A 27642-nucleotide genomic window follows, 5' to 3' on the forward strand; every position below is an offset into this window, starting at 1 on the left:
CTGAACACAACACTTCTGAACACACAATTTTGATTACATTTCTGAGAGGAAAAGTGTTAGTTAAGAATGTTAATTAACATTCTCAAAATAGGGCACTGAGGCTGTAGCCCAAGTATGCCAAAAACCTGGGGTTTTCACTTTTCTCTCCAATTACTCCTCCGAAAATACACACCATACTCTTCCAACAGGCTTAAACTTCTAGCCTGGGTGCCAGCCTTCTCGCTCCATTCTGCGATTTGTTTTGTCTCTCCGCATCACAGTGTGGAAATGATTCAGTTGACTCGTATTCCCGAATGTCAGTTGTGACGTAGGCGACGTCGTTGCTGATTGGATGTTGTTCCAACGAATCAGAGTAGGGTTAGGGTAGCTACATCATCAGCCAGCCAATACACACTGGTGTATTTGTCCCGCCCCGCACCACAGACCAATCAGAAGCCACGGTTGGATTCCACTCACTTTCAATGTCCCACCTCCCCTTGGAGATACAAGGCTTTCCAGACTGTGATGCGGAGTGACAAAACAAATCACGGAACGGAGCGAGCAGGCTGGCAACCAAGCAATTGAACAACATGCATGCTGCAAAAAGTGTCCATTGAAATAATGTGTTTACGAGCGTTGAACGTTAGTATAATATTATATGCGTGCATTAATTAACTAATTAATTCACTCACTTGATTGATGGATTGCTGTTGATTGCCTCAGTTGAGTTCACTTGTCATGAGAACATGGAGCTCTCAACACATGGGTTCTTGAGTGCTTGACTAAGTAACACCTGTTAAGATGAACTCTGTATTGGAGTGGCAGCTGTTTTCTCTCAATAGCATCCCCCAACAGCCCAAATACCCCACAACAACAACAACAACAACAACATCAACATTATATCCATCTTCTATTGACACAGCAGGTGGAAATGTCTTCCAATGTGCTTGTCAAAGCTTTTTTTTTTTTTTTTCTTTTTTTTGAAGAGAACATATCCAAAGGGTTTCTGCTTTTTATTTACATATTACAGAGACAGGAACGAAGAGAGTGTGCGCACAAGAATGATAATCTTTGTCTGTGATTCTCATGGTTAGTAGTAGCAGCTTTGTGTATGGGTGAGTATCAGTATGTACAGTACAGCAGCACAGTTACATTGTGCACTACTGTACTGTACATACTGCCAGTTCTCATTTGGGTCAGACACCGCTACTGGCACCAGCAGCCACCCAATATAGGTGGAAATGCTTTAACCCACTGGTTCCAAAAGCGGGGACCCATGTGTGAGTCACGGACCAAGTTTTATCTATCTCTGCGTGCGTGCGTGCGTGCGTGCGTGCGTGCGTGCGTGTCTGTCTGTCTGTAATCCGCCTATCTCGAGAACCGTTCGTCCCACCGGCTTCGGCACGCAGAGTGCAGTGCCGGGCCTCGACCCGACCCGACGCGTGGTTTTCCCGAACCGGCGCAAAGCGTTCGGAATCTCCTTCAAAAGATGGAAAATCTTTTGAAATATATAATTTTATTTTTAGGAGAAAAAAAAAGAAAATCCATACATTTTCAAACAAACAAACACATTTGAGAAATACCATAATTAAAAGGGTTAGGGTTACGATTTCTCATAATGAGCTCTGAATCTATTACTTGTTGGTCTAAAAGTCAAATACTGTAGGCTACCTTTGTTTTGGATACATCGCTTTTATAAGGGGTACAGTTAAACATCATGATTGTGTTTTACAAGTGCGGTTGATGGCGCGGTTGGCTGCTAACCATGGCACGCATAGTTGACAACATTACATGTATAGTCCATTTGAATGTTTGATAATGGACTATAAATTTGCGTTTGGGAAAACTCTCGAATCCCCTCTGTCTCTCCCTGCATTGTGAAGCTTGTAGATAGTCTATTTTTAAATTTCCGAATATAGGGCTGAAGTGGGTTAACTCATTCGTAGTTTACGGCCGAGGAGCCCGAAGATTTTTCTATGTCTTTCACTGCTGGCTTCTCCTACCTGTTAACGCGGGCGCTAATCCAGTTCCCATTCTGCGTGATTGGACACTGCTATGCATCGCGTGTTTGTGTATTCCATCAGCTTCTCAAATCCGTTGAAACTTTTTCAATTGATCAATCCGTTCTCCATCTGTAAGCCGTGGTGTTTACACAGAAAGCTAACAGGCCGGAATAGAGGACGGACCATCCGCTTCCGGTTTGCAGCCTCAATGTTAATCGGTCCGCTCCATAATGTGTCCGTGTAGAAACCGATCCCGGAGCATTAGTCTATCTATCTAGGTCGTCCTCAGACGAGCCCTCCATCGTTGTTTCCAGTCATCTCGGTTCTCCATACATCTGGCCAGCTCATTGGTGTTCTGTGTCCCTACGTCTTCCTTGAGTACGTCCACGTATGTTTTTGTGGGACGTCCTCGCGACCGGTGCCCATGTGTTGGCTCCCACAGTACCAATTTGCTGGCTGGAAGCTCCTGGTGTCTTTGGCAGTGTCCTGCTAGTCTCATTCTTCTGGTGGCAATTTTCTCGCTTACCCTTGGTATACCCTCATACAGGCTCCTGTTGGTAACATGTGCACTCCTGTTGATGTTGAGTACTGCACGCAACATTCTAGTGTAGCACCCATTTAGAGACTTCTGCAGGGTTGGCTTCAGGGTCCAGCATTCACTGCCATAGAGGAGAACAGACTCCACTGTTGCAAAGAAGAAGCTAAGTTTGATTTGGCGGGGGAGGCTAGAGTTCCATACACTGTTCATGCCGTTCAGGGCCCTCCAAGCGAGTGCCTTCCTTACTTTGAGGTCTTTCTCAGTTGAGTCGACCCATGCGCCCAGGTACTTGAAGTCCTTGACTTCCTTCAACACAGCTCCTTCTGTTGTTGTCAGAGGTGAGTGATCAGGTAGGTTATAGGTGATAACCTCAGTTTTCTTAGCATTTAGCCTGAGACCAACTTTGGCACACTCTATCTCCACCCTGTTCAGGAGTTCTTGTGCTTGTTCCATGCTGTCGGAGAGCAGGCTGATGTCGTCCGCATAGTCCAGGTCTGTCAGAACTACTGCGGGATGCCGCCTTGACCTCCTTGGTGTTAGCGTGAAGCCAAGCTCTTGTTCTCGTCCACCTATTAGTTCATTAGTTCCGGCCTATTTTAGTTCGGCTTCGATAAATATTATTTTTTAATTAAAGCTTATTAAATCTTCGGGTTCCTCGGGCATGGCGGGGAAGCCCTACAAAGGGGTCTTTTTTTGGCAGAGGTTGTTAATATGTATGATTTGTGATAATAATAATCTAAATCTAACAAGTAACTACTAACTAAAGTTGTGGGTCTGCTAACAGACCCGAGTCTGGCTGCAGTAACTGACGATGCGATTACATTTGTGATACTGTACAGTACTGTCGTGGGGATCCACAGTTAACTGGGCTTTTTGCTCATTTTTCCATATTTCCACTTCCTTTAAGAATTGATCGAACACAGACATTTTTGTCTCAAACCATTTCAAACAATCCGCCTCCTTCATTTCCACCCACCCATCAGGAGATTTTGAACCAACTCATGCGCGATCGGGTTGACTCATTAGATTCATTAAATTCATCAAGTGACCTTTTAAATGAGACTTTTTCAACAGTTGCAGAGGAATCATCAGCGAACCACTACGGTTTTTATTTTTTTTCTTTGTTTTTGCTTTTCATTTAATTCATTTCAAAAGCATCCATTTGACAACATCGGCGCAGCATTTGCTTTTCATTCAATTAATTTGAAAGCATCCATTGACAACAGATCATTAGCGCATCATTTTCATTCACTTTCAATTTACACTATATTCACTCAATCACTCCGGTTCTTCCGCTTCTCATCGAAAAATAAACGCTCCTCCATTTATTAAAAATGAAGATTTGGCCAAAGAATTGTCTGTCACATTATGGGAAGTTGGTGTCTCCAATTAAAATGGTTTTATTGGGGCTTACATCGCCAAAGTTAAAACATGTTGTGTGTCAGTGTCACAGAAGGCAGGTTTGGCTTCTGAGAGCAGTGGAGAGAGAGGTTGTTGCTGACTAGGATCTCCTTTTAGTTGACCTTGTACCAGTGAACTGTACTGTCCCTTTTCCTATGCAAACTTCTAATAAAGTCTTCAATTAAAAAAAAGCATCCACTCAACTGTGTCGAGAACAAAAGACGCACAGAGAGAGAGAGAGAGAGGGTGTGCACGTGACATCATCATCGCACCCGGAAGTTATGTGGGAACGCCTACTGAGTGGCAAAAAACTACTTTCTGGCCTTGACAGCCCATACACCCAAACAGAAAAGTCCTATCTGATTGCATTAAACAATGTTAAACTCACTTTACACTCACTTTGCCACTCGATTTGCCATTCACTTTATGCATACGCTACCCTCTAAATACAGTATGTATATATATATATATATATATATTAAGGCTGGGACTTTAACTGATTAATTGCGATTAATTAATTACAGAAAATTAACGCGATTAAAAAAATTAACGCATTTTAATCACACTTAGTTTTTGCACCACAGAACCTTAAATTTCGGGCATACTGATCATAGCGATGCACCAACCAAGAAGAGACAACAAACGCAAAGGGAGAAGTAGCCGATCAGAGCGCTTTGCTTGGCCCAGTGGATGCGAAATTTAGATTTAAAAAACTCATTCGTTGATTCACTGGCACAACAAAATGTGTTTTACTTGAAAAAAAAAGCTTCTCAGGTCAAATATCGACGTGCGATTAAAATGCAATTAATTGCGATTAATTAATCACAGAGCCTGTAATTAATTAGATTAAAAATGTTAATTGCATCCCAGCCCTAATATATATATATATTATATATATATGCAGACATCAGACCACTTGAAGCAAGAATACTGTCTCACAACATGTGTCATCATTTTAATCTGAATTTGATCTGCACGGCTTGACAGATTGACAAGAAATATGTCCAAAGGAATCTCAGTGTGTCTGCCAATGCCTGGCAAAACCTTCATCCAGCATCCATTGAACGACTTCACCAGACATTTCTGCTTCGCGACTCAATGAGTGAGAGCTGTTAGCCTGTAGCTGAGAAGCAGATGTACTCTGGTTTTAACTACCGCAGGTGACTGACACAACTTGATATTCCCTGTCAAAATTCTCTTAGTTTAAAATTCTATAGGGCTCACATTTATTACTACTGACCTTTTTCTCGTCACAGTCAGGTGCTCAAGCAATGACAGAAGTGAGGGTGACTCTTCTAACATAAATGTGTTTTGTTCAGGAAATTACATATTTAATTTAGACATTTAGCTGGTGCTCTTATCTGTAACAACAATGCAACCATAGAAGAAGTACTCTATTACTCAGTTCCATTGTGTAGTACAGTGGTTCTCAAACTTTATAATTTCAATGACTCTCATAACTCAGAGAGTGTACAAATAGAACGAAATGGACCTGTTCCATTTTTCCACTTTAAGAGATACACACCCATGAGGGGCCATTTGGAACCCCCCAAGGAACCATGTGGATACCTGGACCCCAAACAGAGACACACTGTTGTAGCGAGTGTTTCCAGTGAGCCAACATGCACAATATACCAGCACCCTGACTCTGTTTGACCAGAATGGAACAGAACCTTATTTAGTATCATAACATCTGTGAAGGAATTGAGGAAGAGGCCTAATTTCTTTCCAATATGGCTGCTATTCATAGAGCCTATACTTGTGTAACTGCTTGGGGAGCCCAACCCTGCTATGAGTGGCATTATTACATGTACAACATGGGAGTATAGGGGTTATGCAAAGTGGTCTAATCAGAGAGTTCTGCCATTGCGGGGTCAGAAACAGCGCTGGTCACGTGGTTCATTGTCACTTTACCCCCCATAGACTTCAAAGCATTCTGTAAACATCCGGTTTGTGGTTTGTCACTATGTGCGCCAATAGATGTGTGCGTAGAAGACCTGGCCCCATGAAGTGAACGGGAGTGACGCAACTCTCCGTAGGCTCTGGGGTTATGCTGCTCGACGCTCCAAATGTGACTGAACCCTGACTGGTTGCTGTTGCTGCTGTGAGCCTGTGACACCTGAATCTCTGCATGGTGATTACTTGGTGCAGCTTGTTAAGTGATTTGAATCAGCTGTGTGGAGGAAGTGAAGCGGCCCACATTAACACACCCCCTTTCCTCAGTAAGCTCACTGGGAAACTTGTGGATACATTAGATGGAGAGACTGGACAGACCGGTGTTGTGGTAGTTCTGATAGTCAAACATTGTCAAGTGTGGTAAAGTCTGTGGTAGTATTGTAGTTTTCCAATGTTTTGTTTGGGAGGGGACATTTGTTCTATGTCCCAGTATTTCGATGCAGATGAATGTTAACCTGGTGAAATGCTAACCTGCAGCCGCTGGTGAGTAGTTAACCTACCGACGCTGGTGAATGTTAACCTCTATGCCTAAACCTAACCCAAACCCTAACCTCAGTAAGGTGCCCTACACACTACAGGCGGTTGCCGTCGGGGCTGCCGCTAGGATCAGCGGTGGCCGCACCGCGGTGAAACACAAACACACTCGTTCAGTGAGTAAACGCTGCGCGGTATTTCACAAAGATGAACACAATCCATCTCTCACCGCCCGCGTACGCATGCACAAACGAGCACGCTCGCGGGGGATTTCACGGGACTGCGCCCGCTCTCCTCGCCGCCCCAAAACATAGCTGCGCGGCTGAAAAAGCAGCCCGCCTCCCATTGAAAATGAATTGCTAGGAGGCGGTGACCGCGGCTAGTGTGGAACCCCCTTAAGTCTGACGCTGGTGAGTCGCTAACCTGTCGATGCCCGTAGTCGAAATAATGGGACGTAGAAATAGCAAGATTTCCCCGTTTTGTTTTGGTCATGTTGATGTATTATTAATTAATTCTTATCTCCAGACACACATCATTCACATCTCTACTAAACCAGTTGTGACTGTGAGTACTGACAGCCCGCAGCATGGAAGTCTTTTCTGTTTTTGTTGGTGAAATTAATTTGGAGGAAGAAGGGCACTTTGTTCTGTTTTGAAATTGACTGGCATTGTGTTCATTCCATGGATGTAGTTAATTCATTCTGTCCTCCTAATTCTCATTGTGGCGCTATGGGCGATCCGAAGCGGAGGATTTATTTTCTTTATTTTTCTCTTGAGGGTAATCCAAGGATTACTGTTTTGTTTTGTTTTGTTTTCATTGTGGGGATTTACAGGTGGTATGGGATCTATTGTAATTATTTGTTCCTTTATTGAGTTTTGGTTTAAAAACACCAAGGGCCATTTGTATCTATTGCCCTGTAGGATTAGTAATGCAAAAGTATGCTGTAACTAATGTGTTACACTTTACAGTCATATTTTAAATGAACACAGAACATCATCTGTTATTATTGAGCGGCATACACTTTATTTTGTTTTAAAAAAAATTGCATAAAAGGGCCCGGACCTGGCCTAGAGGTCCGGGCACCCTACAGCCTGACAGCACACCGCGGGTTCGAGTCCCGTTCAAGACGGTCTTCGCTGCATGTCTCTCCCCATCTCTCTCCCCCTGTTTCCTGTCCTTCTCTACTATGAAACTATGAAACTATAAAAGTAAAGGCATAAAGTATATTTGAAATTAATTAGGCACTTAAAAGTGTGCTGTCACAAATGAGTAATCGCCATAGTCATTTTGGACGTGTGGTGCCTTGCTCAAGGGAACTTTGGCAGCGTTGTTATGCACTGGAGCTGCAGAACCATCCAGTTGACATCTGGAATGCACTGTCCCAGTTACTGGGCAAGCTTCCTACAGCAGCTCCAGGCCACCTGCTGCCACCCCTCTCACAGCCACCGTGTTGAACAAAGCCTTCATCACCCAGGAAATTAAAATTTTGTGTAATTGTACTATCACATAAAAAATGCCTATTGAACCGTGGTGTAAAGTAACAAAGTACATTTACTCAAGTACTGTACAATTTTGAATGTATTTGTACGTTACTGGAGTACTTCCAATTTTCAGTACTTTTACTTCTACTCCACTACATCTCAGAGGCAAATATTGTGCTTTTACAATTATTCGAAAACCTTACTTACTAGTTTGATTATGATTACAAAACATACATTAACCAAAGCATTAGTGAGGACCCTATATACAATTCAGACAGTTTGAAAATAACTGATCTACAAGTTAACTTTTCACGTTGTCGCAAAATTGGTTTTCTGGTACGATTGGCCCGCCAACCGATCACGCAAGCTTCCGGGGGGGGGGGGATGCGTTCCAAAGTCACAGGAGACTGAAAAACCTCTTGCTTTGTTTTGACAAAGACCAAAGTCAGGAAGTGAAGATATGGGCGTTTCCTTATTTTTGGAGCTGTGTGGAACACAAGCTCCCTATACGTGGCCGTGTGTGTAGGTATGTGGGTATGTGGGTAGGTGGGTCTGTGGGTCTGTATGTAGCCTGTATGTAGTAACCCTGGGTGACCAGAGAGGTGCTGTTGAGTCTAGCCTGCCCTGAGCATCAACTGCAATACACACACACACACACACACACACACACACACACACACACACACACACACACACACACACACACACACACACACACACACACACACACACACACACACACACACACAGCTCCACTTCGAACAGAGGTTCGATTTTTTTTTTTACTGGAGTCGAGGCAGATCTGGTTCCGGTCTCATCCTGTTTCAATGCATCACTGAGGGTCAAATGTTAACTCACTTACTGCCAATTTAAAATGCCCCTCGAGTGGCACTAGTGCCAGAAGCCTCCATAGACTCCCATGTAATTTATAGTGCACAGATCATGCACGCCCATGCACAGATCATGCACCATGTTTGTGCAGGCTGTTCACAGCTTTCAAACAAAAAAAAAAGATTGGAAATCCGTTCAGGCATTCATGATTTATCAGCCATAATGTTTTCTTCAGATGTAAACAAAAATGGCTGCCATGTTTGAAAGATGGGGTTGTATGGGGGGTGGAACATGCAAAATCGCGATTGAAATCATGTTTACTAGATTTAATTGGGTCCAAAAAAAATAAAAATAAAAATATATATATATATATATATATATATTTTTTTTTTTTTTCCTAAGTAAAAGTCGCCCAAAGTCGCTTGGCAGGGAAGCCCATAGTGAGAAAGTCGCCCTAAAAGTCGCCTGGCACTGTATGAGTTAACTCATATTTTAGCGAACACCGCCATCTAGCGTTTACAGAGCAAAAAACCCAAATCTGTCAATACTCGTCCATGGCCGTGAGGGCTCATCAAATAAACCTGTCAATGGGCATCCATGGCAGAGCAAGAAATGTGAGTAAATTTCCCACCGCTGCTATTGAACGTGTTGCGTTCTTGTTTTTTGTTCCCACACAGGGGTCCCGCGCGTGGCGCTCACGGCGGGCGGCGAGGACTGCCTGCGCGCCGGGGACACCTGCTCCGCCGACGACACGTGCAGCCCGCGCCTCCGCACACTGCGGCAGTGCGTGGCGGGCGACGGCAGCGTGAAGCTGGGGCCCGGCGCCCGCAACCAGTGCGAGAACGCCATGACGGCGCTCATGTCCACGCCGCTGCACGGCTGCCAGTGCAAGCGAGGCATGAAGAGGGAGAAGAACTGCCTGAGCATCTACTGGAGCCTGCACCAGTCGGTGCTGCACGGTAAGAGACCATCCCATAGGAAACGCTCGGCACATTTAGACACTGTGGTTCCCAAACACTATAGATCAGTTTATGGGTCCGTATTTCTTATTTTTTTTTGTTTCCTACATTTTGTCAAAACATTTAAAAAATAACATTTCCCCAAAAGCTAAGATTTTCATGAAGAAAAATATATAGATAATGATTTTTCTTAGTAATTTAATAAATACATAAAATCTAAATCTAAAAATTCCATAAATAAGAAAACAAATGTTTAAGAAGTAGTGAAAATAGCCGATCTGCAAGCTCTGCTACTGTATTTTCTCTAGTTTGGGTCCCGGGCAAACGTCTAATCTCTCGAACCTGAAAAGTTTGGGAACCAATGAATGCACCACCTGGAATCACCTCAAGGACCACTGGGGGTCCCCGAACCCCACCTTGAGAACCACCGTAATAGACGATAGACACCTATTTCTTTTCCTCTCCAGGCCGGGGCAACCAGACTTTTTGAGTTGTCATTTCTCCCCCCCAAAATCTCTCATTCATCACGGTGTCCCGGTTAAATCTAATTGAGTCCCCGATAACTAGAATGAAAACGAGCAGCATTCTGGATTCCCTCTGGGTTCCCATGGAGAACTACTGAACCGTACACTCAGTCTGTACATATTTATATTATTCATGATTCCTCGTTGCACAATGTGCAATCAGACAGCAAACACTCAGCATTAGGAAAATATCCCTGATATTAGAGGAAAGATGGGAGTCACATAGCACCTAAGGAGAGCTCAGCATGCACACTCTCACCCATAGACGAGGAGAAAAAAAATGCATACCCCCGCACACTTTCCTCTGCTTTATTTTCAGCTTCGGTGTGCGGGAGTATGCAGTTTTTTTTTCTTCTTCCTAAAGTCACATAGCCACTGGCTTTTCCCCCAAGACTAAGGACCTGCTTATATGTTGTGTTGTTAAATCACCGACAGTAGGTAGTAGGTGACAACACAAGGTGAACACCTACATGGAAAAGTGACAGTGTGGCCACGGACGAGTTTGGGATGTCATGCTAAATCCCCCCTCCGGCCAATTTCTCGCCAAACAACGAATGGTGCTGGTCTGAAATGGTACAGTATGCCACAACACTTAAAGGAGGACTTTGCCACTTTTCCAACCCATCTTCATATAATAGGTCCTCACTAATGTTCATAATAAAATAGCATCATTTTTTTCTACTCGGTCCAAGTCTCTTAGGAGAGCTGTGGGGAAGTTCAGAAATCCATCGTCTTGTGACATCATCATTTTCCAAAAAGAAAATTAATCAATATTTTTGAAAAAAATATTTAGATTGTTATTATCGCGAGAACAATGGCTTCCACTTTAACATTGCAACTTTTCAGGAGTAGAAAGCCTGCATTTTCTATTAGCTTGGATTCCCAATCGATGATGTCTCAAGACGATGGGTTTCTGACCTGCCCAGATCCCTCCAATGAGAAAAAAAAAAAAATAAGCTATTTTTTAGTGAGGACCAATTATATGAAGATAGGTTGAAAAGTGGTGAAGTACTTCTTTAAGGCAACCAGGTGGACCAGGACGATTCTTGAAGAGTCGATGGTGAAAGTGAAAGCGAGATATGGTGACTGACGGTGTCTCAGAGCATGGCTTTGAGGTGGAGGATTAAGCCTGATTCATGCTTTGTCGCACGACAGCGCCGATCAATGAAATCAGCCGACGTACGTATAAGCTCACCATGCTCCGCGGATGGGACGCTTTGTGAGCTTGTAGGTCTGCTGTCTTGGTCAGGTGCCGCCGCCGGCCCGCCGCGCAACGAACGGAACATAAGGGGTACTCAAATCAAATCAAATCAAATTTGGAACAGTATATAGCCTAGATATGACAACCACCGCCGCTGTTTAACTCATCACAGTGTGATTGTCCCTCCCACTGAGTGGGACTGAGTTACTAGGGCCCAAGGTGGAGGGGCCTTAATTATTTTATACTTTAGCTATTGAAGAATAGCAGATATACAAGCTCACAGCGCGGCACCGAATGCCGCGCTGCAAGCCTGTAGATCTGCTATTTTTTTAAAGTCGTGAAAATGTGTGCAAATCTTTAAATATATGTATTTTTTTAAGTGAACATTTGTGAGGGGGGTCCCTGGAACTGAATATTTTGAGATGGGGGTCTGTGGCCAAATACATATCATTTTGGGGGTCCTTCATATGAAAAAGTTTGAGCACCACTGACATACGGTAGAAACATAGGTTTTTCAAAAAACCTTAGAAGGATTTGAAATATTCAAAGACTTCAAATGTTCAGGATTTTGGGCTTGTATAACTGCTATTTTTAAAGCACAAAATAATGCGTAATAATGTGTTCCCAGTCTAAATGGGCCTACAATGAGATCAGGATAATCGCACAGTTATGTCACTATTAGCCAACTGTTTGGAGAGGAGATAAAAATGTTGAACACTCAATATGCAATTGTTGTTTGTCAAAATGGTCCTTTGTGCCTCTGGAATCCATTTGTGCGTCAGAGTGGCACTGGAAAACATTAAAGAGATGAAAAATGTATGTCTGAATTAGGGCTGTCACGATTATTACATGACGATTTATTGTCACTCAAATAACTGCGATTAACGATTTAATTGTGTTTTTGTCGTTGACAATTACATTTCTGTTTGGCTTGTGGGCTTTGAATTTTGCACATGGCAGATATGACACATAACCTAAATATACAAAGAGATTACTGACATATTTGACAACTTTATACTTAAAAAAAGAACATTGATAGTGGATATAGCTGATCTACAAGCTCACAACGCGTCGCGTTGTGAGCTTGTAGATCTACTATTTCCACTATTTTAGATTTTTCTTTTAAATATATGAACATTTTTCAACATGGAAACGATTATGACGATTATGAAAAATAATCGCGATTATGTCAAATAATTGCGATTAGACGATTATGTCATAATTGTGACAGCCCTAGTCTGAATACACAATCAAGATGCTATGTTACGTTGACAGGACTCAACCTGGTGGAGAACTACCCCTATGAGCCGGAGGAGAGGGGATCGGACTACGTTCGCCTGGCCTCCATTGCTGCAGGTGAGCATGGCTTGTTGTCATGGCTGCGACTGAGGCTCTGCACGGTGGCCTAGTTGCTTTGATAAAAGGACACAGGGACGTGCTGGGCCCCTGATTCAGCCCGGGAAAAAGAGTTGTAGAGGCCCTCATTGCGCGCTATAGAGCGCTGCTGCTACTCAAAGATTTGTGACAAAGTGACAAGCCAGTGGGCCAATTACATGAGTTATATTTCGTCGTTGTCGGGTGGAAACCTTGTACGTGCAAAACCATTTGTTTTGTATTTATCATTTTAAAAATGATTTAAACTAGTGAAAACAGCCGATCTACAAGCACACAACGCCTCGTTGTATGATGAAGCAGGGCTTTGCTTTGCGAAAAAAATTACAAATTTGAAACTTGGAGATACAAGGTTTCTGCCCGACAGTGACGATTTACTTTGTTGGCCGCCCAGCCCCCAAAATGGAACGAAGGCTGACATTTAATTTATTTTTTTTCCCTCATGGCCGGCCAGGAATGAACCGGCCGTTCGGGAGTTGTCCCGCTTTTCCCAGTGGCCAGCACGTCCCTGAAAGGACACCTTCACTCATTTTCAGCCTAATGCTCATTACTAGTAAGAATCCCTAATCGGGAGATAAGCGACCGCCAGGTCGCATGTATGTTGTCTGCAAAAAGCAACCTCATGGTGGCGCTAGAAGAGGGGCATGTGAGAAATCAGGGGCGGAGGTTGTTTGCCAGCCAAGGAGTGTGTGTGGCAGCATGGAAGTTTGGCATGGATAGGGGCAACAGTACCGGAGATGAGAGTAGGGCCAAAAGTGTGACGTGTCGGACAGACAGCCTGTGGAGGTTTTGATAGTAACTACGACCTGACGGTTGCAATAAGATCGTACCATTTTTCATACCATTTTTGTCTAATCATTTTTGTCTAAGCTAATAGAAATCACAGGCTTTCTATTCCTGGAAATGTAGCTTTCTATAATAATAGAAGTCATTGTTCTCACATTAGTAAAAAAATAAAATGAAACTGAAATGACCAAACCTGCCTACTGATGATGTCACTGGTAGGTGGGTTTCAGAACTGTCCACAGCCCTCTTCCGAGACACAGAGTGAATAGAATAGTAGTCTCTCAAGAACAGACTAACTGAGCTCCAGTTAAGTGAAAAGGACCTTTTCTTTGACGATGGCTGGCCAGGTTGCTGACATTGAAACATGGGTTTTTCAAAAAACCTCAGAAGGATTCAAAAGACACTTATAGAATCGGGTCAAAATTGAAATTTTCAAGATTTTTTTAAAATAGCAGATCTACAAGCTCGCAGCGCGGCACTCGGTGCCACGCTGTGAGCTTGTATATCTGCTATTTTTCAATAGTTAAAGCATAAAATAATAATACACTAATATTATTAATATGTACCCATCCTAAATGGGTTAATATAAGATACCACTATGTAACAATTACATACGGTACATCCTTTTTAATCATCAAGTGGTGAAGTCCTCAGGATCCACTTATATTTATTGTTATCTAAGAATTTAATGTCACCTGTGCCTTCTTCCTAGGGCTAGGCAATTAATCAAATTTTTGATTCAGTTACGATTTGGAAATAGATCATCAAGATAAACCGATTATTGAGCCGCATCGTAATGACGATCTTGTGGTCTTTTGTTATAAGTCCAACTCTTTGCTGGGGGGTTTTGTGAATGACATACAGTAGGGATGCCAGATTGAAAGTGTCACCTGTTAAGCCCCAGGGGGGTCCAGGGGAAAAATCCGCCTAAAATGTATGCCCAAATTGGAACAGTTGTGGACACAAAACTACCATGATTGTGGCTACTCTTGACTCACCAAATGTCAGCTAACCCCTGAGAAAATTCACAAATGCAGTGTAAAACATCACATTTCTCTTACCAAATTGTCCTGCTGTGATCATTTACCAAGGAAAAGATGATTGAAAAAGACTTCCGCCTATGGAAATTGTGCCTTCTGAATAGTGAATGAGCCTCAAGACCTCATTGAAAACATATATAGTGAATAGAAAAATTGTTCACCAAGGTGTCATCAATTGATAGGCAAAATTGTATGAATATATTCCAAACAATGTAAACTCTACAGATATTTTAGTGAGAGTAGTGCTGTAATATTAGTAATGTTAAAGTATAGGGTGAAAAATGATAAAAACAAGTAACAATAAGTAGTAATAATACTGTAATATGAGTAACGTATGGATGAAAAGTACAATGGCAGCTGATTACTATGCTGTAGGACCACTGTAACAATAATACACAAAGAAATTGTAGTTTGATTTAAAAGACAGTTAATTCCAGACTATTCTCACAAAATTGTCTTTCGCAGCCGTGCCCCGACCCCAGACAGTTTTGTATTGGTAGATCCACACACTATTGGAAAACTGGATTATGATTTAAACATGAAGGAGGAGAAGTTGATATTGCTAGTAGAGAAGCAACAGCTTTATTAACTCTCAAATACCTGGAACGCGTCTGAGTCGCGTTAGATTTTAACCACTTTAATCATTATTTTATGCTTTAACTATTGAAAAATAGTAGATCTGCTATTTTTGAAAAATCGTGAAAATGAGTGCAAGTCTTTGAATATCTTTGACCCGACTTCCAAATCCTTCTTCATCTAAATCATGCTGTTCTCAAACTTTTTCATGTCAAGGACCCTCAAAATTACATGTATTTGGCCACGGACCCCCATCTCAAAATATGTTGTTCCAGGGACCACCAGAAGTAAATATTTGAGTTACAAATGTTAGCTATTAAGAACAAAAAAAACACGATTTAAAAAAAAATAGCAGATCTACAAGCTCGCAGCGCGGCACTCGGTGCCGCGCTGTGAGCTTGTATATCTGCTATTTTTCAGTAGTTAAAGCAGTCAATAACCCTAGGCCTAGAGAGAAGGACATTGGACAATCAAATGGGCCTACGTAGTGGGCGGACAACATAACGGTAGCATCTCTAGCTGCGTCCTCAGTGCTCCTGATGCACTTCATATTTATATTTTGGGATTGTTCAAACAAACAGTCATCATCAAACACAACATCAAACAGACCGTCATCTAGTGTTTGTCTGTGTTTTTGCATGCGTGTGGAGGCTGCGACTGCTGGAGGCAGTGTGCGTGCGTGCGTGCGTGCGTGCGTGCGTGCGTGCGTGCATTCTGCCGTAATTATTACCCCTCCTCGCCCAAGCAGTTATTTTTCACACCTAGTTAATTTGCTAGTCTTGTCATGACAGGCGGCACTATATATCAGGGCAGTTTAACATATATACTGTTTGAATAAAAAGTTTTAAGTTCAATACATGCATGTTTTTATTAAATGTTTTATTTATTTATTGGGGGGGGGGGGTGTATGCCTTATTGATATGACAGTAGACTGACAGGAAATGGGGAGTGACACGTCGCAGCAAAGTGAGCAAACGTTGTCGGGAGTGGGATTCGAACCAGCGATATGCTGTCATTTTCTAGTCAGGGAAATGAGTACTTGGCTTGGGAAATCAGTATAAGGGTATATATATAAGGGCCTAAAAAGATTGAGAACCACTGGTATAGACCACACACACCCACCGTTCAAAATAAAGCAAATGGTTCAACAAAGCATCCGGGTTTACTGTAGAGTGTCAGTACAAACCGGGAGTCACTGCAGTGCAGCTTTCACATTCAGCATCAGCCCAAGTTCTCCGGGTGCAGGCAGGAGGAGACGAGTTCACACACTGGAGACGGTGGGTTTGAGAAGTGGATTTAGAAAGTGTTTGATGAGCAGTGCTCAGCCCAAACTCTTGCTTTCTGTCTTGCCTGTAAGCCTGTGGATGATCCTGGGGGCTGCTATGTGGCGCTGTTAGCCCCCAAGGCACGGATTAATTACCTATTTGCTTTAAAGCACCTGGAAGCCAGGGAGACGGAGGGGGAGTGGGTTAGAAAGACATACTGGAGAGGGTGAGAGAGAAAGAGGTAGACGGAAAGAGTAAGGGTTAGATGAGGAGAAAGAGATTGAAAGACGTGGCTCAGAGAGGGAGAGAGAGGGAGAGAGAAGGAGAGAGAGAGAGAAAGAGAGAGAGAGAGAGAATGGGAGAGAGATGGTGAACGAGTTGTTTACTCAAAACAAAAATATATTTTCCCCCGTTGGAGCTCTTTAAAACAGCAAGGCACAGGGCTTTTTTTTGTGTCTTGTTTGTTTTGTTTGGGGCTTATTTGTTTAGAGTTTTTCTTTTTTTTTTTCATTCAGCGAGGACAAGTCAAGCTAAGTAGTTGTTTTTGTCCCAGTGGCAATTATCGCTCCGAAAATATACGCACAGATGAGACGGGCTGCTGTGTGCGAACTTAACCCATTTAAAACGGGTACACATATTGTGTATCATTATTTTATGCTTTAACTATTGAAAAATAGCAGATATACAAGCTCACAGCGCGGCACCGAGTGCCGCGCTGCGAGCTTCTAGATCTGCTATTTTTTTTTTTATCGTGAAAATTAGATTCCATAAGTGTCTTTTGAATCCTTCTAAGGTTTTTTGGAAAACCTATGTCAGCAATCTGGCTAGCCATCGTCAAAGAAAAGGTCCTTTTCACTTAACTGGAGCTCAGTTAGTCTGTTCTTGAGAGACTACTATGTCAGTGGTTCTCATACCTTTTTTCATGTGAAGGACCCCCAAACTGATATTTATTTGGCCAAGGACCCCCATCTCAAAATATCTAGTTCCGGGGACCCCCCAGAAGCAAAATTTGAGTTACAAACGTTCGCTTTGAAAATACATAATATTCAAAGATTTGCACACATTTTCACGACTTTTTCAAAAATAGCAGATCTACAAGCTCGCAGCGCGGCACTCGGTGCCGCGCTGTGAGCTTGTATATCTGCTATTTTTCACTGGTTAAAGCGTTCAATAATTCCAGGCCTAAATGGGTTTTAAATGATGACTGTGATTAGGAAAGAAGGCGTCGGTGCATGACATAAAGTATAATGATAGCCATCCTGACACGCACGTGCAAACAATAATGCACCATCGTGGAGATGGAAATGACAGCTTGAAGCAGCGATCCCACCCATCCAAAATGTCTTAATAATTCAGATGTTTTTCTCGTGCCCTGGGGGCTTGCATGCAGTCACTATTTGCCAACAGTAGAAAATCACACATGCCGTATGAAAAGTCAATTTGAAGAGCTAGGCAATGCTTAGGCTTGTTTTATACTTGGTTGCACACCAGTGTTGTTGTGTATCGGAAATGGCGATCTACAAGCTCACATTGTACGCTGTGATGCGTATATAACTCAGAGTCACTGTATAGAGCAGGGGTGGGCAACTTTTATGATGGCGAGGGCCACTATATTTCCACCTTCACTCCAGGGGGCCATATTGCATATTGCTACTTCCTACTTTGTCATTCTAGTATCTCATACAAAAGAAGCAAAAATAGCTGATCTACAAGCTCAAAACGCATCGCAGCGCGATGCGTTTTGAGCTTGTAGATCAGCTATTTTTGCTTCTTTTGAATTGGAATCCTGAATTATTTGTTGTTATTTTTTACTTCTCTATGAACCTAAAGAAAAATACCTACGTTGGACATAAAAAGAAATACATTTGAATACTACTATACTAGTCATTAAGCTACTAATATAGACTGACAGAATTAAAGCTACGTCATGTTTAGAATTGTAACAGCTGAAATCAATAATATATCAGTATTCCGATTTTAACCTGAGGGCCGCATTAAGTGAAGGTGCGGGCCACATGCCAGTTGCCCATGTATGGTATAGACTAGAGTATAGTTATACGCATGGCATAACTCAGGCTTTATAGAGTGTTCACTTCTGGGAAAGTAATGTGATTGCACTGTGTAACTGATCAACATCACATATTTGATCAACACATAGTGTAATGCAGTTGCAATGGGGTGTAAAGAAAATCCAAATCTAATCAAAGGCACACAGGAATAAAGCAATTGTAAAATAATGTATTTTCTCTTGAAATGTGCACCTGCACCAATGCACGCCCTGTGTGTGTTGAAAGGTAATTAACACCAGTTTTGTGAGAGAAAACAAAAGAGATGTTTTTGAAGACACAGGAATATCTATATCCATTATGTGTGGTACACTGGACAACTACTGCCAAGATCAATACAAAATGTAATTCTAAGTCCTCTGTCCTTGCATTCAAATCAGTGTAAAACTCAATTCATCCATTCAACATTTGGCACAACTTACTTGCATTTCTTTTGTGGAAACAGCTTGCATATAATGTATAATGACGGGATATATTTCCTCCAAACATTTGCCTTCTCCGGATTCAAACTGAATGTTTGAATAAAGTTATTAGAGTTAAGTCACACTTAAAGTAGATCTGACATTACACGAGTACACACTTGAGTTGACTGACTATATAGAGATTCTCAGTGACATGGCATTAATCCTGCAATTTGGATTTGGATTATTTTGCGGATAATTCTGTCTTGAACCTATCCAGTACCCACTGAGCATTTTCCGTCAAATAGACATCTAAACGCTAGGCTAAAATAGGTCTAAAAGTTACCTTTTTTTCCCCAGATCTCTATAGGCTTAGATTAGACATTGATTAGACGTCTAATAGATGTCTACTGTATACTGTATATAGACAGTCATAATATAGCCATTGAAATAACGTCTAATTTTTAGACCAATTTTAGTCTAATAGATGACTATGGCTCACTGGGTAGTAACCAATGAGACCATTCTCTGTACCTGCTAGCCGTGTGGAAACGGATACTTGAATTCACCGCGTTCCACTTGTGGTTGGAGCAAAGCTGCCGCAGTAGTTCAACAAAATGCCTCGTGAAAAGGAGGGGACTCGTACAATGGGTACATCTGTACAACGCTGGTCTGAATTTTGACATCCAAAAGAGCTACATATAGTAGTGCTTTGGGCCCCCCTAACAAGACGCTGTAGCATGCATGATTTATGATGCTCGGAGAATCCTCCTGGATGCTGCCACAGCTTATTTGCCGCCTCTCTCTCTCTCCTGACCCAGTCACTCTCTGAGGAGTTGCACTTGTTTGTTCGCGCAACTTCCAGAGTTGGGGCAGGGTGGCTGAAAACTCTCTGGGTTTACAAGTTGACTAAAATATGATGAGGGAGGGTTGGAGGAGTGATGGATGAATAGATAGAGCAGGGGTTTTCAAAGTGGGTGACGAGGCACCCTGGGGTGCCATGACGGCAATCCAAGGGTGCTGCGAGATAATTTGATAACACTTGAAAAAATATTTAGTATCTCAACGTTTTCCTCGCAACATAATCACTAAAATATCATCACTGTCGGACAGAAACCTCGTATCTCCAAGTTTCAAATGTGTAGTCTTTTGATAAAGCAAAGCCCTGCTTCATCATACAAGACTGTCGCACAAAACTAGTGAAAACAGACGATCTACAAGCACACAACGCCTCGCGACGTGAGGCGTTGTGTGCTTGTAGATCAGCTGTTTTCACTAGTTTAGTACATTTAATAGACTAGAAGCTGGGCCGCCCTTCGGGCGGCCCAGCGTCTAGTCGGCGACCTGGCCAACTCGGAACAATGTAAATAGGGAATGAATGCCCCGCCCTTTAATGCAAACCCCATTATACCTGTTTTCATAGGACCCGTTTTGACCATTTGTCTGCCTTTGTCCACTTATGCCCATATATGGAGATATCTGTATCTGTCTGTCTGTCGGTGTCCATTTTATGTCCATATATGGAGATCACTGCAGTTATAGTTCTGGGTCCATTTTATGCCCATATATGCCCATATATGGAGATATCTGTCTATCTGCGTCCATTTTATGCCCATATATGGAGATCTCTGTATCTGTCTGTCTGTGTCCCTTTTATGCCCGTATATGGAGATCTTTGTGATTCTGCATCCATTGTATGCCCATATATGCCATATATGGAGATATCTGTTTATCTGCGTCCATTTTATGCCCATATATGAGATTTCTGTCGCTTTTTCAAACAGATGGTCAAAACGGGTCCTATGACAACAGGTATAATGGGGTTTGCATTAAAGGGGGAACCGGCACTGTGTCTGCAACACAGTCGGAGGCACAGACAGATACAGAGATCTCCATAATGGGAATAAAGGGACACAGACAAACAGATGGAGGAGGAGACAAACTTAATGCAAACCCCATTATACCTGTTGTCATAGGACCCGTTTTGACCATCTGTTTGCCTGTGTCCATTTATGCCCATATATGGAGATATCTGTATCTGTCTGTCTGCGTCCACTTTATGCCCATATATGGAGATCTTTGACCATCTGTTTGCCTGTGTCCATTTATGCCCATATATGGAGATATCTGTATTTGTCTGTCTGCATCCATTTTATGCCCATATATGGAGATCTATGCAGACACAGTGCCAGTTCCGGAAAATCCTGAAGTCAGACATCAGAATCCGAACCTTTCGTGCTGGTTCCAGAAAATCGTGTATCGGGTCGGGTCGGGTCGAGGCCGAGCACTGCACTACCTGCTGCGGTGGGGAACGCACGTGCCGAATTTGAAATAGGGAATGAATGCCCCACCCTTTAATGCAAACCCCATGAATGCCCCACCCTTTAATGCAAACCCCAATATACCTGTCATAGGACCCGTTTTGACCATCTGTTTGTCTTTGTCCACTTATGCCCATATATGAAGATCTCTGCACACACAGTACCGGTTGCAGAAAACTCTGATGTCAGACTTTATGCCCATATCTGGAGAACGCGCGTGCCGGTGGGAAGAAGGGTTCTCGAGATACGCGGATTACATACATACATACACATTCACAGAGATTTTGTGTTGACTCATGTGGCGTACGTGATGTCAGAGCCTTTTATGAAGTGATGTCACAATGACTCAGCGCTTGCGCCGATTTCCTCCGGAACAGCCTGATGTCAACAATCAGCTCCGCATAAGGAGATTCCGAACGTTTCGCGCCGGTTTCGGAAAACCGCGAGTCGGGTCGGGTCGAGGCCCGGCACTGCACTCCGCGCGGCGGCGGGGAACGCGTGTGCCGAATCTGAAGCCGGTGGGACGAACGGTTCTCGAGATACGCGGATTACAAACAAACAAACAGACAGACAGACAGAGATTTGTCGCATTTATAGATAGATGATAAATACAAAACGAACGGTTTTGGACATACAAGGTTTCCACCCGACAACGCAAATATGCTATAAATAAAAGGTGCTGGGAGTGAAAATTATAATGTAGGGGTGCCTCGGATTAAAAAAATATTTATGAGGTGCTCTGAGACAAAAAGGTTTGGGAACCCCTGAGAGAATGAACATTGATGATGGGATCCAATTCAAAAGGTCAAGTAAGGCTATTCTGTCCCTGCACCGCTGCGTTAACATCAACACTTTGTGATATCATCAACCATGTTACCACAAAACAACTGGCTCTTTTTGTACTTTTTGTTATGACGATAATACATGATGCAAACCAAGCCATTGTAAGGCAACAGCAATAAATGTGGAGGCTTGTGAAGACTCTCATATATAACCCCCTCTGTGACTTCATAAACAAACAGGCCGTGTATTCAAATGACCACCGGTCTGACTGAGGTTGCATTGAATTATACCGCGGCGCGGGATCTTCGCTGTTTTGCTCTAATCATAAATTCCTCACGCCGCGAAAGCATAGAGAGGTCAGAGTTGTTGTCCATGCCGCTATGCATCCTGACAAGACAACAAAGAAGTGATTAATGGTTGTTTTCTTCTTTTTTTTCCCCCCTTCATTTTTTTAACAGCATGTCTCCTTCAAGTAGAAAAACACACTGTAAAACATGTGTTAAATTAGCAGTACAGGTCAGGATTTGTGTAATTATTTTTCCTAACTAAGCACTGGGGGGCTGGTGTGTGACATTTAATAGAAAATGTTAGGGGCGTCTCCCTAGACTAGAGAGTAGGCATGGGACGATAAGCGATATTATCGTTTATCTTGATAAAAAACACCCGTGATAATCGTATCGTGGAGATTTAATTTATCGTGATATCGTCCTCTGTCATGCACTGGGAACAATTTGCCAAGCTGCATATCCGGTACCACTTAAACCCTCTATATTGGTAAAAATTACTTATAATATACGTACTTGATACAGTTTTTTTCACTCTCTATCAAATGTCTTAGCATTGTGACGCGTTGTGAGCAGGCGCGGTTCTAGCCCTGAGCAGCAGGGGGTGCTGCAGGGAGCTTTAAGCGCCCGCGGCCGCTCCACGTGCACGCGCGCAGCGCATGCACGAAATGTGCGCGCGCGACCGCAGTTTTATTAATTTATTTTTTAAGTTTTGCAGTCATTTTGCCCTATTCACCAGCAGTCTCCCAGTCCCCACAAACCCCTTAGGACCTAAGGGGTCCTAAGGGGTTATTTTGCTTAACCTAAGGCTTAGGTTAAGCAAAATAACTGATGATTTAAGTAACATTTGTCTCAGCAGACAACTTTTGACATCAAGAAAAGAGTTAGGCATAGGCAAGCTGCAGCAGCAGTTAAGTGTACTCACCATCCAGAAGAATTAGATTCCAAAACCAGTTGACAACAATCAACAGCAGAGCAGCATATTTTATCCTGTTGTTTATCCATTGTCCCAGTTTTTGGAAAAAGATTGATGAAAAGCCCCTCTCTCTTATATACAACTTTGGGAAAGTTGTAAATGCTTTGGTGGTGATCTTGTACAGTTTCCATAACATCTCCTCATAAAGAAGGAGATGTACAATTGAGTGTATAATGTTTCTTTTATATGGGTTGTTAGTTGTCCTGCGTGCCTTCCATAATTCCCATGGGCCATGGGTTAACAGTGCGCATTGCAAGATGACGCTGAAATGGACTGCTGTCTTCTCTCTCCCCCCAGCGCCCCTGTTCGCAAATTAATGTGTAGGCTAAACTGTTCTGATAATACAAATTGTTTTGGCTGTCCAAGTGTCCATTCATCATGTATAACTTAAACTGCGCGCTCGTAGGCTATTCCAAACCAATGCAGCTTAACATAACAAACCGACAACTAGGGCCAACCCAGCAACAACTATCGTTTCCTGTCTTACTTTCACAATAAAGTGTCTCCCGCTTACCTCCCATTGCAGCTTATTTCACGCAGGTTATTATTAACAGGAAAAAGCGTAGCTTAACCCGTGTGTTTTTGTGCAACCAAACGTGCATGGGAGAGAGAGTGATGAGGGTTGAGAGAGAGAGAGAGAGAGAGAGAGAGAGAGAGAGAGAGAGAGACATTGAGAAGCAGAGAGAGAGAGAGAACTGCCTGGGTATTCTCCGTCTGTCTCTCTCCCGATTTTGCTAGCCCCGAAAACTACTGGTGCTAGTCCAGAAAATAGTGGTGCTTAAGCACCAAAAGCCACCGCGTAAATCCGCGCCTGGTTGTGAGCTTGTAGATCTGCTATTTTTTGGCAATTGTTCTGCCCAAGGATAATGGATTTTGATTATCGCGATAATATCGTAAATCGCGATTTCTTTTGTCACAATAACCGTGATATGACATTTTCATATCGTCCCATCCCTACTAGAAAGGTGGGCTAGTGACCAAGATATCACCAGTTTTCATAAGGAGTTAAAGGGTTAGGGTTACCCTCCCTCGTTCACATGCCTATGAGCAAGACACTTAACCAGCAACCAAGCTCCGGCGAATCCACTCTGTATGAACCACAGCAAAACACCAGACGGATTGCCCCCGCCGCGCCGTCGCGAACGTGTGCAACCGTATGAACATGAAAGAGTAATTCATTGAAAATGAGAATTCATGCACAGCAAAGCTTTCCCTAAATAAATAAAACTTGGGGAGGAGAGGGGGGGGAAAAACCCACAAAAGAGGTTACTTTCAGGTGAATAATCTGCACGTTCTCCCCTCCCGGGGCCACTCCGAGGCTGGATTGCATTTTGTCATCCTATCCTATCCCGGCAATTGCATCAGGCAATCTCTCTCTCTCTCTCTCTCTCTCTCTCTCTTGTCCTCCGTGCCAACCCATCCTCCTCCTCCTCTGCCACACGCCCACTAAGCAGCTAAAGCTGGGAATAACCTATGCTTTGCAATGGGTTGTTAGCTTGCTCCCCGCTCCCATTCATATTTTATGTGACAGCTTGGTGAGAGCCACACACAGGGGCGTCACAATGGGGTAGGAAAGTGGGACTGAGTTACCAGGGCCCAAGGTGGAGGGGCCCTATAGTAACTTTAGCTATTGAAAAATAGCAGATATACAAGCTCACAGCGCGGCACCGAGTGCCGCACTGCGAGCTTGTAGATCTGCTATGCAAATCTTTGAATATGTATTTTTTAAGCGAACATTTGTAACTCAAATTTCGCTTCCGGGGAGGGGTCCCTGGAACTAAATATTTTGAGATGGGGGTCTAGCTGTGGCCAAATACATATCATCTTGGGGGTCCTTCACATGAAAACGTTTGAGCACCACTGACATAGAAACATAGGTTTCTTGCACACATTTTCACGATTTTTCAAAAATAGCAGATCTACAAGCTCGCAGCGCGGCACTCGGTGCCGTGCTGTGAGCTTGTAGATCTGCTATTTTTCAATAGTTAACATTCATGGGGGGCCCGCAGTGAATCCTTGTACCCAGGGCCCAGAATTTGGTGTGACGCCCCTGGCCACACACACACACACACACACACACACACACACACACACACACACACACACACACACACACACACACACACACACACACACACACACACACAAACACTCGCTGATTGGAGAGACCCAACAAAAGGGCATTTTACAAACTAATGAGAGTGTCTGCTGTCTGCCAGGATGCATGTACGTGGGTTCATCACCGTGGTCATATTGATTGGGAGGTCTCACTAAATAAATAAACAAATAAATAAATAATAAATGGAACGCGGGCATTAATGATCAATTGGAAGATAATGTGGCATAAAATGCCAAGAGGAAGTAGGCTTGCCTGGGCCTCTGCAGAGAGAGATGGCGCCTTACGCCGGGGGAGCCAAGAGGAGGGAAAGTAGGGAGAGAGAGAGGGATGGATGAAGGAGTGAGAGAAGAGTGGGGATATAATGAAAGCGAAGGAGAGGAATTATAGCTGTCAACGGTTCTGTTTTTATTTGCATTTACCCGCTAGTCAGTGGCGCAGCCAGAACTTAGGAATGGGCTGCGTGCGCTTTTTTTTTCAGTAAATTATTCCGTTATTTTTGTTTCGTTTTGTTGTTAAAAAACGGTTCTGCACGGCGGCAGCAATAAACAATAATAAATAGGCTAATACAATGCATGTCTTACGTATAGGGGAGAAAGTTCATCACTTCAGGGCTGTACACGGCCTGAATGGTTGGAATGCTATGGAAATGGCTGTACACCTTCATGCTCCTCATGGTGATACCTAGTGATGTTCATGACCCCCATGGCCTTTCCTCTAGATTCTCCCTTAGGCAATTTCTATATTTCAAGCAAGATCTCTCAAAACAGTTGGATTTCCATGGAACTTGCTGAGTGCATTCATGCTTCCTAGAAGCCTCCCTAACCAACGTGACCCCTTGACCTTTCCTCTATAGCACCAGCCTCAGGCCTGATCATCAATGTCAGTGCTTTTCTACCGTATGATACCGGCTCAAATCAACTCCACTCTACGCTTTATTTCATTTTCCACTATAGATAGGACCAACCGATTGTAGCTGGTTGATGATGATGCCCAGCCATAATGTGTTGAAGAGTCAAATCTAAATCTAATGCTAATGTGCAGAAGCGGGGATTGAACCCGGAGTTCCCACTCGCCAGACCGACGCACAAACCGTCGTGCCAATTGTACTGAGCCTGATTGGCAGGGCTGTTGTGGTCTGGTTCATGGCTGGTACTAACTGTGGGGGCTACAATCACCCCCCCGATCTTTGGAGCGGGTCCTCACGCTTCACACTTCACACCGTGGACCACCGAACACGACGTCCCTCATGTCCCTCACGCGAGGATACTACGCTCCTCGTCCTGCCTACTACGCCAGATTGTAGTGATGCGCGGAAACGGGGATTGAACCCGGGGCTCCCACTCGCCAGACCAACACACAAACCGTTCTGCCAATAGGGCTGAGCCCGATTGGCAGGGGGCTGTGGGCTGGTTCATGGCTGTCTGGAAACGATCTCTATTTCAAAAGTACAGTCAAACAGAAACGGTTTCCGATGTCATTTTAGGTAAGAAATAGGCCATGCAGTTGCTCAATATTGATTAATTCCACAAAAAACGTAGTTAGGAGTGTAGGAGCTTCCATGCATGATTGACGTGATTATCAGTGTTTCACATCATTTTTTGGTATCACCTCAGCTCACCAGGTGTACCTTGATGGATGTGATACAAAAAAAGTACAGTAGTAGATACAATAGTACTTTTTCCTAATAAAAACAGATAATGATTTTTGTCTCCATGGTCACTACCCTTTCATTCATTCCAAAAAAAGCGTTGTTCATGCGCTTTCATTGTGCACTGTGCGAGGTTTGCGAGTGACTGTTCTTGCCAAACCCGGGCCACAAAGGGACTTCTGGTCAGTGCATTTCAACGAGAACGAGAACTATTTTCTTTTTCATGTGCGCGGCCAGTGAGAACGGCTGCGTTCATTAAAATGGAGCTGAAAAAAGAATCAGCGTCTGTGTGCTTACAGTATGCTTGCGCACCTGGTGGGTTTCAAGCATAAGGGGCCAGTGGGGCTTTTAGTGCCTCTTTAATGCCTTTTGCCAGGCTGTTATTGTAAACAAGAAGTTCTTCTGAATAATCTGCCTGAGGCAAAAGACTAATAAATAAAGGAGTGATTCAGAAGGTAGGTAGAGAGAAAGATTGACATGTCAGATGTCAGGGAAGACGGCGTTCTGGAAGCTGATAATAATCTAAAGATGCTTCTCCTAATCTCCTTTATTCACGTTTGGTGAATGTAGCCTTGGCCAGGAAAATGTGATGTCTTCAGGCGGTACCCATCGATCATCAGGTGTTTCGACCCTTGAAC

At 43.3% G+C, this 27642-nt stretch overlaps 1 protein-coding gene across 1 annotated transcript in view; it reads left to right on the forward strand.

Annotated features, from left to right (window-relative positions):
• Nucleotides 1-27642, forward strand: part of gfra4a (GDNF family receptor alpha 4a) — a gene marked incomplete at both ends in the record, with an annotated part of 278845 nt that overhangs the window by 187464 nt on the left and 63739 nt on the right. The window contains 2 exons of the mRNA XM_080751113.1: nt 9341-9622; nt 12623-12703. Of these exons, the coding sequence (XP_080607239.1) occupies nt 9341-9622; nt 12623-12703 (363 nt within the window). The remainder of the gene's footprint in view (nt 1-9340; nt 9623-12622; nt 12704-27642) is intronic.

The sequence above is a fragment of the Nannobrachium achirus genome, assembly GCF_963921795.1.
Source record: "Nannobrachium achirus genome assembly, chromosome: 20".
Taxonomy (NCBI): domain Eukaryota; kingdom Metazoa; phylum Chordata; class Actinopteri; order Myctophiformes; family Myctophidae; genus Nannobrachium; species Nannobrachium achirus.